Source organism: Zootoca vivipara, chromosome 11 (assembly GCF_965207765.1).
Source record: "Zootoca vivipara chromosome 11, rZooViv2.hap1.1, whole genome shotgun sequence".
NCBI classification, from domain to species: domain Eukaryota; kingdom Metazoa; phylum Chordata; class Lepidosauria; order Squamata; family Lacertidae; genus Zootoca; species Zootoca vivipara.
The window spans coordinates 55,307,080-55,319,751 of record NC_142594.1 but is presented as its reverse complement, the minus strand read 5'-3'; the positions used below and the strand labels follow the sequence as shown (position 1 = coordinate 55,319,751).

At 48.1% G+C, this 12,672-nt stretch overlaps 2 protein-coding genes across 4 annotated transcripts in view; one reads left to right on the top strand and one right to left on the bottom strand.

Annotated features, from left to right (window-relative positions):
• Positions 1 to 6,708, bottom strand: part of KLHL18 (kelch like family member 18) — a 43,639-nt gene extending 36,931 nt beyond the window's left edge. The window contains exon 1 of one of the 2 annotated variants that reach the window (XM_035129108.3): positions 6,274 to 6,708. In XM_035129108.3, the coding sequence (XP_034984999.3) occupies positions 6,274 to 6,414 (141 nt within the window). In that variant the 5' untranslated portion in view covers positions 6,415 to 6,708. The remainder of the gene's footprint in view (positions 1 to 6,273) is intronic. The other variant, XM_035129109.3, reaches the window with a different exon arrangement.
• Positions 6,709 to 6,724: 16 nt separating this feature from the next.
• The window catches only part of KIF9 (kinesin family member 9), a 39,794-nt gene continuing 33,846 nt past the window's right edge, over positions 6,725 to 12,672 (top strand). The window contains exons 1-3 of one of the 2 annotated variants that reach the window (XM_035129696.3): positions 6,725 to 6,924; positions 10,807 to 10,913; positions 11,121 to 11,286. In XM_035129696.3, coding sequence (XP_034985587.2) covers positions 10,818 to 10,913; positions 11,121 to 11,286 — 262 coding nt within the window. In that variant the 5' untranslated portion in view covers positions 6,725 to 6,924; positions 10,807 to 10,817. The remainder of the gene's footprint in view (positions 6,925 to 10,806; positions 10,914 to 11,120; positions 11,287 to 12,672) is intronic. The other variant, XM_088653708.1, reaches the window with a different exon arrangement.

The window sequence follows — 12,672 nt, the reverse complement described above, 5'->3', positions numbered from 1 at the left end:
GACTCCACGGACACCCAGATGTTGGATTTCAACGCTTCCCAGTTCTAACCAGCCAGGCCTACGGTCTGGGAAGATGGGAGTTGTAGCGCAACAACACTTGCCCTCTCTGACCTTGTTTACTGTGGGGAAAACGTTGTGACTAATCGCTATGAAGCCGGCCCAAGCAGCACAACCTCTCTCCAATACAGGCTGCCATTTGTGACTCACTCAGCATCAGAGTCTAAGGAGAGTCCAAAGCTGCATTAAGCAGCAGCCCTCGGGCAGAAGGGTAAATGAAGACAGGAAGGAGAAGACACAGCATAGCACTGCTAGCTGGTATTATTCACAACAGCTGCTTATATCAATCGCCAAGAACACAGAATCCTGCTTCCTCCTCCCACCCCCAATTAAAAGTGCAATTCTGCCTACACAGCTCAATGTATTGTTAGTGAAATGCCCATTCGAGTAAGTGGCTTAGAACAATGGTTCCCAGACTCCCCGCCCCCAGACCATTTGAAAATGGCTGAGGGTCTTAAATAATGGCTTTTAATGGCTTTTCTGCCCAGTACAGCAATTGTAATGCTCTGTGCTAGATGCTCTAGGATTCTGAACTGTATTTTTTATAGCATACTCCATTTTTATATGATTTCATTGTACTCCGTAGATTCTAAAATGTAATACAATAAAATACAATGTAAGCAGCGATTAAAATATGATTAAAGCTCAAGATTTTTAATGCAAAAGATGTGCTGTCTCCATTCTCGGCCCCACACATCCAGAGCATGAAGTTCGTGGACCACTGATGGTTAGTGGATCACAGTTTTGGAACCCCTGACCGAGAATTATTCCAGATCTTCTTCATCTTTTACCTGTCCTAATAATGCTTGCTTTATTCATAATTTATAATGCTTGCAGTGAGAGATTTTACTTTCTTGGGCTCCTTGATCACTGCAGATGGTGACAGCAGTCACGAAATTAAAAGACGCCTGCTTCTTGGGAGAAAAGCAATGACAAACCTAGACAGCATCTTAAAAAGCAGAGACATCACCTTGCCAACAAAGGTCTGTATAGTTCAAGCTATGGTTTTCCCAGTCGTGATGTATGGAAGTGAGAGCTGGACCATAAAGAAGGCTGATCGCCAAAGAATTGATGCTTTTGAATTATGGTGCTGGAGGAGACTCTTGAGAGTCCCATGGACTGCAAGAAGATCAAACCTATCCATTCTGAAGGAAATCAGCCCTCAGTGCTCACTGGAAGGACAGATCCTGAAGCTGAGGCTCCAGTACTTTGGCCACCTCATGAGAAGAGAAAACTCCCTGGAAAAGACCCTGATGTTGGGAAAGATGGAGGGCACTAGGAGAAGGGGACGACAGAGGACGAGATGGTTGGACAGTGTTCTTGAAGCTACGAACATGAGTTTGACCAAACTGCGGGAGGCAGTGGAAGACAGGAGTGCCTGGCGTGCTCTGGTCCATGGGGTCACGAAGAGTCGGTCACGACTAAACGACTAAACAACAACAATGCTTGCTTAGAGTTCAATATGCTGAATGTAATACAAACAAATTGCCAAAAACCTTGCACTGTTGGGCAGATCTTCCACCCAGTTTTTCAGGCTTCTCCAATGCTCTGCCAAGAAATGTTGACTGCTTTGTACCAGATTAACGAAAATGATTCCACTGTCAGCTATACCGGTACCTGCTTGAAAGACTCTCCCGAGAGTAATGGCGTTTGCTTTCATTTGGGGCGCCGGCCTGCTAAGTGGGAAGGAGGACAACGTGTCCTAGGGGACAGGAAAGGAAGGTCTCTCCCTCAGGGAGAAATATTGCATTCTGTGCAGTCAACCGTGTTCCAAATATCAAGGGGAGGAAATGCTGAGGAGACAATTTGATCACAAATGCATTGGAAAAATGTTTCTTTAAATGAGAGAAAGGGGATATTTGGAACAGCAGAAAATACTTGGCACAATACTTCTGCTCCACAATGATTTTTATAGCACCCCCAAATTATAACCATTATTCAACAAGGCAGTGGTTTTCAACCAGTGTGCTGTGGCACCCTGGGGTGCCTTGAATGATGCTCAGGGGTGTTGTAGGCAACACTGGCCTCTTTCCTTCCCTCCCTCTGATGCCCTCTTGCGCCTCTGCCACCCAAAGGCTTGCACAGCTGTTTGTTGCAGCAGCCCTGGCTACAAGCTCCCCAGGTGAATGGTACCTCTGGGGCTGGTCAGGGGGTGCTGGTTGCCAGGAGTTGAGGTGGCCTTGGAATAAGCAAGCGGGCAAGGGAGCCCTGCCAGCCAGCCCTTGCTGTTGGGAATGGACAATGGAGGCATTTTGAAAAAGGGTGAGAAGCTTGCCAGTTCTGCAAGCAAGGGGTGACATAACTCCTGAGCCCCACAGGGTTACCACAGAAAGAATGTAGTTGGTCAAAGGAGCCGTGGACTCAAAAAGGTTGAAAATCTCTGCAATAAGGGGTACGTGTGCTCTGCGAAAAACCATGTGCACAAAGAAAGATTTGTTCAGCAATGAACATGCCCTTCTCGGAAACCCACTAAAACCTGAACATTTCATTCATATATTACAGGACTTATCAATCTAGTTCAGGGGTAGGGGAATGGTGTGTCAAATGAGGTTGGGGAATGTCATTCATTTAAAACATTTTCTACCACCGCTCTTCGGCCAAAAGAGCTCCCAAAGAGCTGTAATATTAAGATCAATAATGAACAAGACAGTTCTCGCCCGCAGGCTAACCTTCGGAAAGACATGACGCACAAGGCAAATGGAGTGGGGAGGGAGGGAGGGAGAATGCACTCGGGCAACTGGCCTTAATGTTAGGAACTTCTTGCAGTGACCATCTTGAATGGAAATGGTTCAGCGGGAGGAGGAGCCCAGCAACAGCTAACATCTCTGTGGAGCTGATGAAGTGGGCCCTGCTTCCCATCTCTCATTGGTCGAGCTACTGCCATATGGCACAGATGATGTTAGATGACAGCTGAGGGATAGCCATATGGAGCTGTCTGGATTTTAAGTGCATTGTAGTGGGATACTTCATACTGGTTTTCTGTACCTAATAAACCTATCCCCCCCAAATATGGGTTTAAATAGGGGATAGGGCCCTCCAGGTGTTGCTGTACAACTCCCATCACCCCTAGCCAGTGAACATGCTTGCTGAGGCTGAGGGAAGCTGCAGTTCACCAACATGAGGACGGTCAGAGATTCCCTACCCCTGATCTAGGAGGCAACAGATTGTGTCTGCTTTTTAAAAAAGGGATTGAACTTACCTTGAATCTGGTACCCTTCAGATTGAGGAAGGTCAGAAACAGGCTCATGAAGGACAAGCCTTAGCAGGGTGGATTTGATTTAAATCAAACTGATTTAAACCACTAGTCAGTAAGGCTTGATTTAAATCATAGTTTTCTACATAAAGACTAATTCTTGCCGGTATAACTTTAATATGCTAGTAGATGAAGATTTTTAGAATAACAACTTTTCATATTAGTTTTTTTTATCCCCAGTTTAATAGGTTAATCATTCATACTGTATTTGGACAACTTTTCTGTTGTACTTAGGAAGGAGAAAAATAATCATTACCTTAATAATAACAATTTAAATAGATTTATTCAACTGAAACAATAACATTACAGCATATGTTATTTGCTTAAACAAACATCCATGTTTGTTAACTAATTTGGCCAAACAAAAACAATATATATATATATTTTAAGAAACTTAGACTGTCAGCCCAGCCTACACATGAAAAACTTAAATACTGTCCACTCCAAACAATCAGAAAAATAATGTTTCTATTCTAATCACTGGACTTCTTGAAACTTAGCACTAAAGGGGTTGTTTCTGTATTCATAGGTTTGTAGAACAATAGGATTAAGGTCTTTTTCTCAACTCTGTTCATGTTATAACATTTTTGCTGTGAAGAAGAGGCATGTGATCTCTGCTGAGTCAAATTCAGTTTTGAGAACTGCAAAAGTAAACCAAGCATCTATGATAATATCTTGTAGGCAGAGAAACTGCCCAATAATCTTAAAAAAAAACACCTCTGGAAGAACATGACATTGTGAATGGATTAATGGAATTTATTTACCAAAAAAATTAAACATATACAACCTTATTCTACATAATTTAAAAAAACCTAATCTTTATTTCATGATAGAATAACCTTTGGATGGTAATATATTTTCCTCAAAACATTTTATTTTAAAAAAATCAGATTTAAATTTTAAAAAATCTGATATATATTTTTAAAAAATCATTGATTTTTATCCACCCTGAGCCTTAGTGACGATAAAACATACTAGCTTAGGTTGGGACCTCTATATATCCAAAGGGAGCATCTCTCTGAATACAGGGTGCTGTGAGAACACAGTAGCGGAAAGGCTGATGCCTTCATACCCCCCATTGTTGCAACAGAACTGCTGAATTAAAAGAAGCTGGGTCAGACCCAGCTGGGCAAGTTTTTAATGCTATAATGCTTGCTGAAACTGTGTAGGAGGTCTAAAAGGGAGGATCAGATAATGCTTTCTGGACTTCCGGAGGATTGCAATGCTGAAACTGGAGCATCCCAACTTTAAAGCAGGATGAGAGCCTTTGATGGTGCCCTTTGCCAAACCACCACTGCCAATCTGCTTCACAGCGGCCACATGCCAAGCAGGGAAGAAGGATTCATTCCATGAGTCATCCAGTCCTTGGGTTGGTTCTCCTGTGAGGAGAGTGTGCAGCTGCAATTTGCATGCAGGAGGTGGAACACCACAAGCTGGGCCGATGCCGAAATCCAATTTACACACGGACCACCCACAAAACGTTAAAACCAGGACTAGCTATAGGAAGCATTGCTGTCACAGGCAACCTAGGCTTCAAAACCCCACTGGGCAACCTGCAACACATTCCTGAGAGGTTGCACAGCTTGCAATGACTAAAGGGCAATGCTATGCAAAAGTGGTTACTCCTAATAATTGGGACTGAAGTTATCCTCCGCTGGATTATAATCAAAGGGCAAACCCAGGATGAGAAGGTGCTGCCACCTCATTATAATTAATACATTCAAACAAACAAATGCTGGACAGGAAACTTTAACCTGAACAAAAACATGGGCTTTGTAGTATCGCCCTCAACCGCAGCTTTTTGCCACTTGGGCTCTACCCGTTTCCCAGTCCCAATCTGATCCCAAACCCCATCTCATATAGGTCCCCGCTTCTTCCCCTCTACCCATCAGGGTTACACCACTCAGGGATGCCAAATCAACCTGCATTTCCTTTAGTCCCAACTTGGTGCATCTTCTCTCTTAAAGCACAAATCTGACCCTCCTCACTGACAGTAAGGCAGCCTTTGAAGGCTACTGGACTAAAATTCCCAGCACCTCCCAACCCATGGGAGCTGGGACTGATGGGAGCTGGAGTCCAACAGCACCAGGAGGGGAAAGCTGATCTGGAGATTCAAAGGCAGGGCATCCTCTCCTGTTGCTGCCTACCCCCCACCCCGCCCCAAATCACATCCACCACCTTTCCTCTACAGTTTTTCTCCTTCAACAGGCCCTCCTTCCATAACATCCCGATTTCCAGCTGCTTTCAGGGAAGTGGCCGTCTTCCCTTAGCTGCCATAGCAAAAGCGACCTTTTTATGGGGGTGGGGTGGACATCCATAAAATAAGCCGAACAAACTCTGCCAGCGAACACAACACGCTGCTGCTGGCCCTGACATTGTTCAACGCCGCTTCAAACGTCGTATATTTGTCGTATTCCACCCCCAAACAAGCCACTTTTTTGAGTACTGCTTGAGCAGACAATAAGGGAGCACATATTGCTGCTTATTTTATGTGTGTGCCATCATCACCTCCTACAAGATCAGTCCCAAGTCGACTCGCAGCGAGGTTTCTTGCAGCTGCGGTGATTCCTGCGTTGCAGGGGGGCTGGGCTAGATGACCCCTGGGGGCCCCCTCTTCCAACTCTGTGACTCAAGATTACCTTCCGATTCAGGCGCAACATATACGCTGGAAAACCCGTTCCGTCTGCCTCATTTATTTATACCCTCCTCGTTGAGAGGGGGGGAGGCTGACCAGACCCCCTCACCGCTTCCCCTCCCCCTCCCGGGCAACCCCCCCATTTCTCCCTTTCCCCTCAGGGGCAAGGACGCCCGTCACACCTCACCCCCAGGGCCAGCCCCCCATCTCTCTCCCCTCCCCCTCAGGGCCAGCCCCCCATCTCCCCCTCCCCTTCAGAGAAAAGACCCCCCCCCACCTCTCCCTCAGGGAAAAAACACACACACACCGCCGCTGCCTGAGGCGCTACCTTGAGGGTGACGTCGCAGAGCTTCCCTTGCCTCCGGATCTCGCCCATCACCCCGTAGCCCCGGCTGGGCAGGTCCCCCACCGAGAAGTGCACCAGGTCCTCCGCGTCCAGCTCCGGGTCCGGCCCGGCCGCTTCCAGCATCTTGCCTGCCTGCCTGCCTGCTTTCCTGCCAAGCCCCGGGTCCGGCCGGGACCGGCGCCCGGCGCGCGCACTGAGGCGGAGGAGCGAGGGAGAGAGGCAGGGGCAGCCAGCCCTCCTTCTCCTCGCTTTCGCTTCGGGCGCCGCCTGGCCCCGCCCGGCCACCGTAACCCGGACGAGGCCGGCCCCAGGGGAGGGGGGAGGAGGGCGAGGGGGGACACAGAGAAAGAGACAGAGAGAGAGACGCGCCGGAAGCTACTAGTCCCGCCTCCCCTCCCCTTTGGCGCGAGAGCGTCCTCTTCCGGCCGGCGCTCGAAGCCGGAAGTGGCGGTCGCCATGGCGACGGCGGATACGGGAAGCGGCGGTCGCCATGGCGACGGCGCGCTTCCCTCTCGCCGTTCGTCCTGCCCGCGCGCTCCCGCGGCGCTCTTTTAGTGCCTCAGGCGCTCGCGCGCTCGCGTTCGCCCTCTCCCTCGCCGGCGGCGGGATCAAGAGAAGCCTCCCCGGGGGAGGGTCAGTGCCTCCTCGTGTGTCTGTCTTTCTTTCTTTCTTTCTTTCTTTCTTTCTTTCTTTCTTTCTTTCTTTCTTTCTTTCTTTCTTTCTTTCTTTCGCAGCCCCTTATTTCTATCTGCCCCTCTTGAGGGAGCCCCCCAAGGGGTTTAGGGGGTCTCTCTCTCGGGGGCAACAGCTGCAGCTTTCTCTTGGGCCCTCCGACTGCTCAGAGATGTGGGTGGGGCTGGGCTAAAATACTTGTTGTTGTTTAGTCGTTTAGTCGTGTCCGACTCTTCGTGACCCCATGGACCAGAGCACGCCAGGCACTCCTGTCTTGCACTGCCTCCCGCAGTTTGGTCAGAGTCATGTTCGTAGCTTCGAGAACACTGTCCAGCCATCTCGTCCTCTGTCGTCCCCTCCTCCTAGTGCCCTCCATCTTTCCCAACATCAGGGTCTTTTCCAGAGGGTCTTCTCTTCTCATGAGGTGGCCAAAGTATTGGAGCCTCACCTTCAGGATCTGTCCTTCCAGTGAGCACTCAGGGCTGATTTCCTTAAGAATGGATAGGTTTGATCTTCTTGCAGTCCATGGGACATTCAAGAGTCTCCTCCAGCACCAGAATTCAAAAGCATCCATTCTTCGGCAATCAGCCTTCTTTATGGTCCATAAGGGATTCCTGAACCACATTATAAGAAAGTCAATCTATGGGACACAAAACATGGCAGGGCATGGATGAGGGGAAGGGGCACCTGTTCAGGGTGTGTTTCCAGGGCAGGGCAGGGCAGGGTGGGGGGACTCAATAGTGTACATGGGATGTGGGCAGTAAGATTTTTCTTTCTAGAAATGGGGTACCGGATTTTCATGGGAAAATGTAAATCCGGGTTAAATGGGGGGGGTGGGGAGGTACAGGCTGGCGTTGGGGATGACAAGGACATCACATGGATGCTGCAGAGTAGAAAGAGATAGAAAAGGGCATATGCTGATCCCACAATAAATACCCATCTGGAAGCACTCACTCAGTGTTGCCTAAAGCTCAACAACTTTTGGGCAAATTTTTTTTAAAAAAAAGCTCAACAACTTTGCCAAAAAAACTTCAACAACTTTTTCATCCGGATTTTCACCTTTTGAAATATGGCAACCCTCCCCTACAATGTTTCTTGAATATCTGCCACTTGGATTTTCCCTGAGCATGTTGATCTCTTCTTTCAGCAGCCCTCAGTAACTGTCCTTCACCACCACCAGCACCTGAGTTTTACAGTCAGAGCAGAGGGAGTGCTGCTGTGCTTGCCCGCAGAGGTTCAGTTTACATTCACAACTAATTCTTATTTACTTATGTAGCAACCTGTGCTGCACATTCTTTCCTTTGCAACATTTAGATAGAAGTAAACTCCGCAGTTTACTTACAGAATTACAGTCTTGTATATTGCCTTTCTGGCGGTGCATGCAAGGCTTAAGAATAACAATATTGCAGTCAGTGATAATGTATGATAAGGAGGAGAAAAACGGAAAAGGGGGGGGAGGGGGTCTAAGCCAGTTCCACACTCTTCCCTTCAGGTGGACTTTGGGGTGGGGTGGTGGAGCTTGATGGCAAAGATGCCACCCCACAGACATAGTCCCTCTGTCGACCAGCATCATCTGCTCCCTGGCAGTTGATGGCAGAGCATCCGGAGGGAGGGGGGATATGATGTGGCAGCAATAGAAGAGATGGACATATGTTGGCAACAGGAGCGGGAAACCTGGTTTTTTAAAAACTGTGTTGTTGTTTAGTCGTTTAGTCGTGTCCGACTCTTTGTGACCCCATGGACCATAGCACGCCAGGCACTCCTGTCTTGCACTGCCTCCCGCAGTTTGGTCAGACTCATGTTCGTAGCTTCGAGAACACTGTCCAACCATCTCGTCCTCTGTCGTCCCCTTCTCCTAGTGCCCTCCATCTTTCCCAACATCAGGGTCTTTTCCAGGGAGTCTTCTCTTCTCATGAGGTGGCCAAAGTATTGGAGCCTCAGCTTCAGGATCTGTCCTTCCAGGGAGCACTCAGGGCTGATTTCCTTAAGAATGGATAGGTTTGATCTTCTTGCAGTCCATGGGACTCTCAAGAGTCTCCTCCAGCACCATAATTCAAAAGCATCCATTCTTCGGTGATCAGCCTTCTTTAAAACTGTATTAAATTAAAGCAATTAGGTTTGATTTGTATCAATTTGGAAAACTAATAAAAATAAGTCTGGCCAAGCTGCGGGAAGCAGTGGAAGACAGGAGTGCCTGGCGTGCTCTGGTCCATGGGGTCATGAAGAGTCGGACACGACTAAATGACTAAACAACAACAAATAAAAATAAATTGAAAAATAAAATAAAATAGAACTTAGGATGGGTGGGGGTTGGCTGGTGGCTGATAGTAAATACCACAAGTCGCAGAAGCAGCCCTTCCCAGTTTACCGCAGGCTGTTCTGGCCCCTGGCCCTTGAGAGATAGGCGATACGTACAGTACAGCGAGGTTCCTGTTGTCGGTTCTTCTTTGAGGAGCAAGAGATTGCTGGGGGCGCCTCCAGAATGTTGCTATTTTCAAGTGGGATTTCAAGTAAAAAAAAAAAAACTCCCAGCAAATTCAGGTTGCACAATTATAGTTGACTGGGAGGTCATGCACATCAAACGTGCTTCTCCCAAAGATCAGACTTCTTGCAATAAGGAAAGTGGTGAGGGAATGCACTGGAATGCATTTCAATGCAATGTCACCCTCCCTGCAAACACATTAGAATTAATACTCATTTAGCAGCCATTGTCAGACACTTCCAGAAAGTTGCTGATTGCAGGTAGGATTCGAGTACATCCCGGAGAATTCAGGTTGCCAAATTATCTCTGATTGGGATGGCGTCTGGAAGCGCCTGCCATCTAATCTCCCTACAAACAAATCAGGGTGAATGCTCAATGAACAGGCCATCTGGAAGCAATTGTAGTTGGGGAGATACACGCTCACACCTCTCTATTTTCCCACCTCCAAGTTACTCAGGATTCTTTGTAAGGAAGCAGACAGCTAAACCTTTTTGCCTAAGGCAGTGGTGAAGAGCTGTGGCCTTCCAGATGTTGTTGGCAACATCTGGAAGGCCACCAAAACCTAGTCCCTGTGGTTAGATGGTTTAGCAGCCTTTTAGCATCTCTGGTTTCTAAAAGCCTGTTGCTTCTTAAGTAATTCCACTCAAGGGAACGAAGACTTACACACACCCCGCCAGCTTCGTTTTATTCAAAGTTAAACCCAGAGTTCTATATTTCTTGGCTCAGTTGCTGAGACATACTGATGGCGGGTGGGAAGGAGGAAGGCCTGTCTCTGATCTGAAGCCTTCGCAAAAAGGAAGGGTGGGGGAGTTTGGTCGACTGTTCCGTCACACCACTCCATGTTGCCGGTGGGAGCTGGGCATGGAAACGGAGGGAACCGTCTTGCTGCTTCCAAGTTATGGCAGGAGAGTGGCTGTAGCTCTGTGGTAGAGCATCTGCCTTGCATGCAATGCTTGAAAGGCATCAAGTTCCTCACCAGTCTAGGCAACGTGGAGGCCTCCAGATGATCTTGTTGGACTAAACTCCTTTCATCCTTAAGCCAGCATGACCAGTGGTTAGAGATTATGTGAGTTGTCATTCACCAACACCTGGAAGGAACTGCATTGGCTTCTGGGAGGCTCTGGGAAGAACTATACTCCCATGTTGCCTCTGACAGTGGAATTTCACCTTCTATGTGTCAAACACTGGAAGTGTTTAATCTGAGCTGCTGCTCCTGTTCCAGAGGTAACAGTAATCAGCCTGTCATTTGCAGTGGTTTTATTTTATTTTTAAACCTCGAGATTCAAGTGCTGATGTGAATTGACCCTTGAAGAAAGTCATTTTTCCCTGTTTTTCCTTTCCATTCCTCTGCCCCCCCCCAGTGCACATCACCATGTGCGCCTGTCCTAAGAGAGTTAGCGCATTTGCACGAGTCAAGCCGACAGGTGACTTTCCACAAGACATGATCAAGTTCGGGGAAGACAATAAGGTCAGTGAAAAACAGGCCAGCAGAAACAAAACAGCTCTGTATGTCTTTTATTGGCGTGTTTCTGTTTTAAAGCTTCGAGGCTGCTTTGAATTAATTTTAAAGGAAAAGCAGAATATGGTTATGGGGGGCGACGACAATTCATGCCGTGCTCTTACGTTCTTCAAGGTTACAAATTGCCATGCTTTGTACATTCTTTGTACTTCCCAGACAATGGAAATATACATTGAGAGAGACCGCACGAAAGGCGTTGTCAACAACAAACAGACAGACTGGTCTTTTAAATTAGATGGTGTTCTTCACGATGCCCCTCAGGATGCGGTTTATGAAGCAGTAGCCAGAGATTTGGTCTCCCAGGCCCTTAATGGATATAACGGTAAATGCTCTTATTGTTGCCTGTGCAGGCTTCAGTTTCCATCGGGAATGGGAGCAGCATTGCATGTGTGTTATCTCAGCATTCCTTCTCTGGCAGCCTTGTCTGAATGTTCCTTGAGGCCCTGTATCCTATTCTGATGGTCCAGTCTGTTAGGCATGCAGTACCACCAGGTACAGCGGGTGGCGCTGTGGTCTAAACCACATAGTCTAGGCCAGGCATAGGCAACCTTGGCTCTCCAGATGTTTTGGAACTACAACTCCCATGATCCCTGACCACTGGCCATGTTAGCTAGGGTTCATGGGAGTTGTAGTTCCAAAACATCTGGAGAGCCAAGGTTGCCTATGCCTGGTCTAGGCGCTTGCCGATCAGAAAGGTTGGTGGTTCGAATCGACGGGGTGAGCTCCCGTTGTTTGATCCCAGCTCCTGCCCACCTAAGCAGTTCAAAACCACGTCGAAGTACAAGTAGATAAATAGGTACTGCTCCAGCCGGAAGGTAAACGGCGTTTCCGTGCGCTGCTCTGGTTTCGCCAGAAGCGGCTTAGTCATGCTGGCCACATGACCCGGAAAAACTGTCTGTGGACAAACGCAGGCTCCCTTGGCCAGTAAAGCAAGATGAGCGCCGCAACCCCAGAGTCGTCCGCAACTGGACCTAACAGTCAGGGGTACCTTTACCTTTACCACCAGTACCGACTCGGGGTCTCCTGGTAGCAAACAGGCTGGGGTCAAGGGCTTACTTGAGATACAGGTATTCCCCCAGGTAAGGCTTTCTGCCAGTTTAGCACAACATATTGTGTGTTGATACAGGAAGCCATTATTAAATGGGGTCCTCTCTGCAGGGGCCCTGCAGACACACCCATAAACAGGATCTGCTGTGGGCTTTCCCTCCTCCTGCCTTTGCAACTCATTTGACAGACATACTTGTAGGCACCCATCTGTCGCGAGGGACAATGGAGTGTGCCTCCAGAGGTGAAAGAGGTCAAACAGCTGGAACAACACAGCATCTGCTGAGACCGGTAACTCGTAACTGTTGCCTCCTGCATTGTTTTTTTGCTGTGTTAGCAGCACTGAAGTAACCTCCCCAGGGCACAATTATATGGAGGTCCTGGGCTGCCCAGATGAAAAGACCCCACTCTCGGCCTCACAGATGGGGTCCAAAGGAAAGTAGAGCAAGACGTTTGGCACCAGCTTGGCTGCAGGAGTTGCTGGGAGGAGGCGTACAAGGCACCATCCAACCGTCTTAGGGATTCCACTCTGGAATTGTGTAGGGTCTACATTACTCTTTAGCCTTTTCTTCTCTCAAATATGTCCTGCAAGGCAGCGGGTATCACAGAGATACTGAATAACAAATCAAACTGACTCAGTCATCTGGTTGGCCACTGTGAGAAC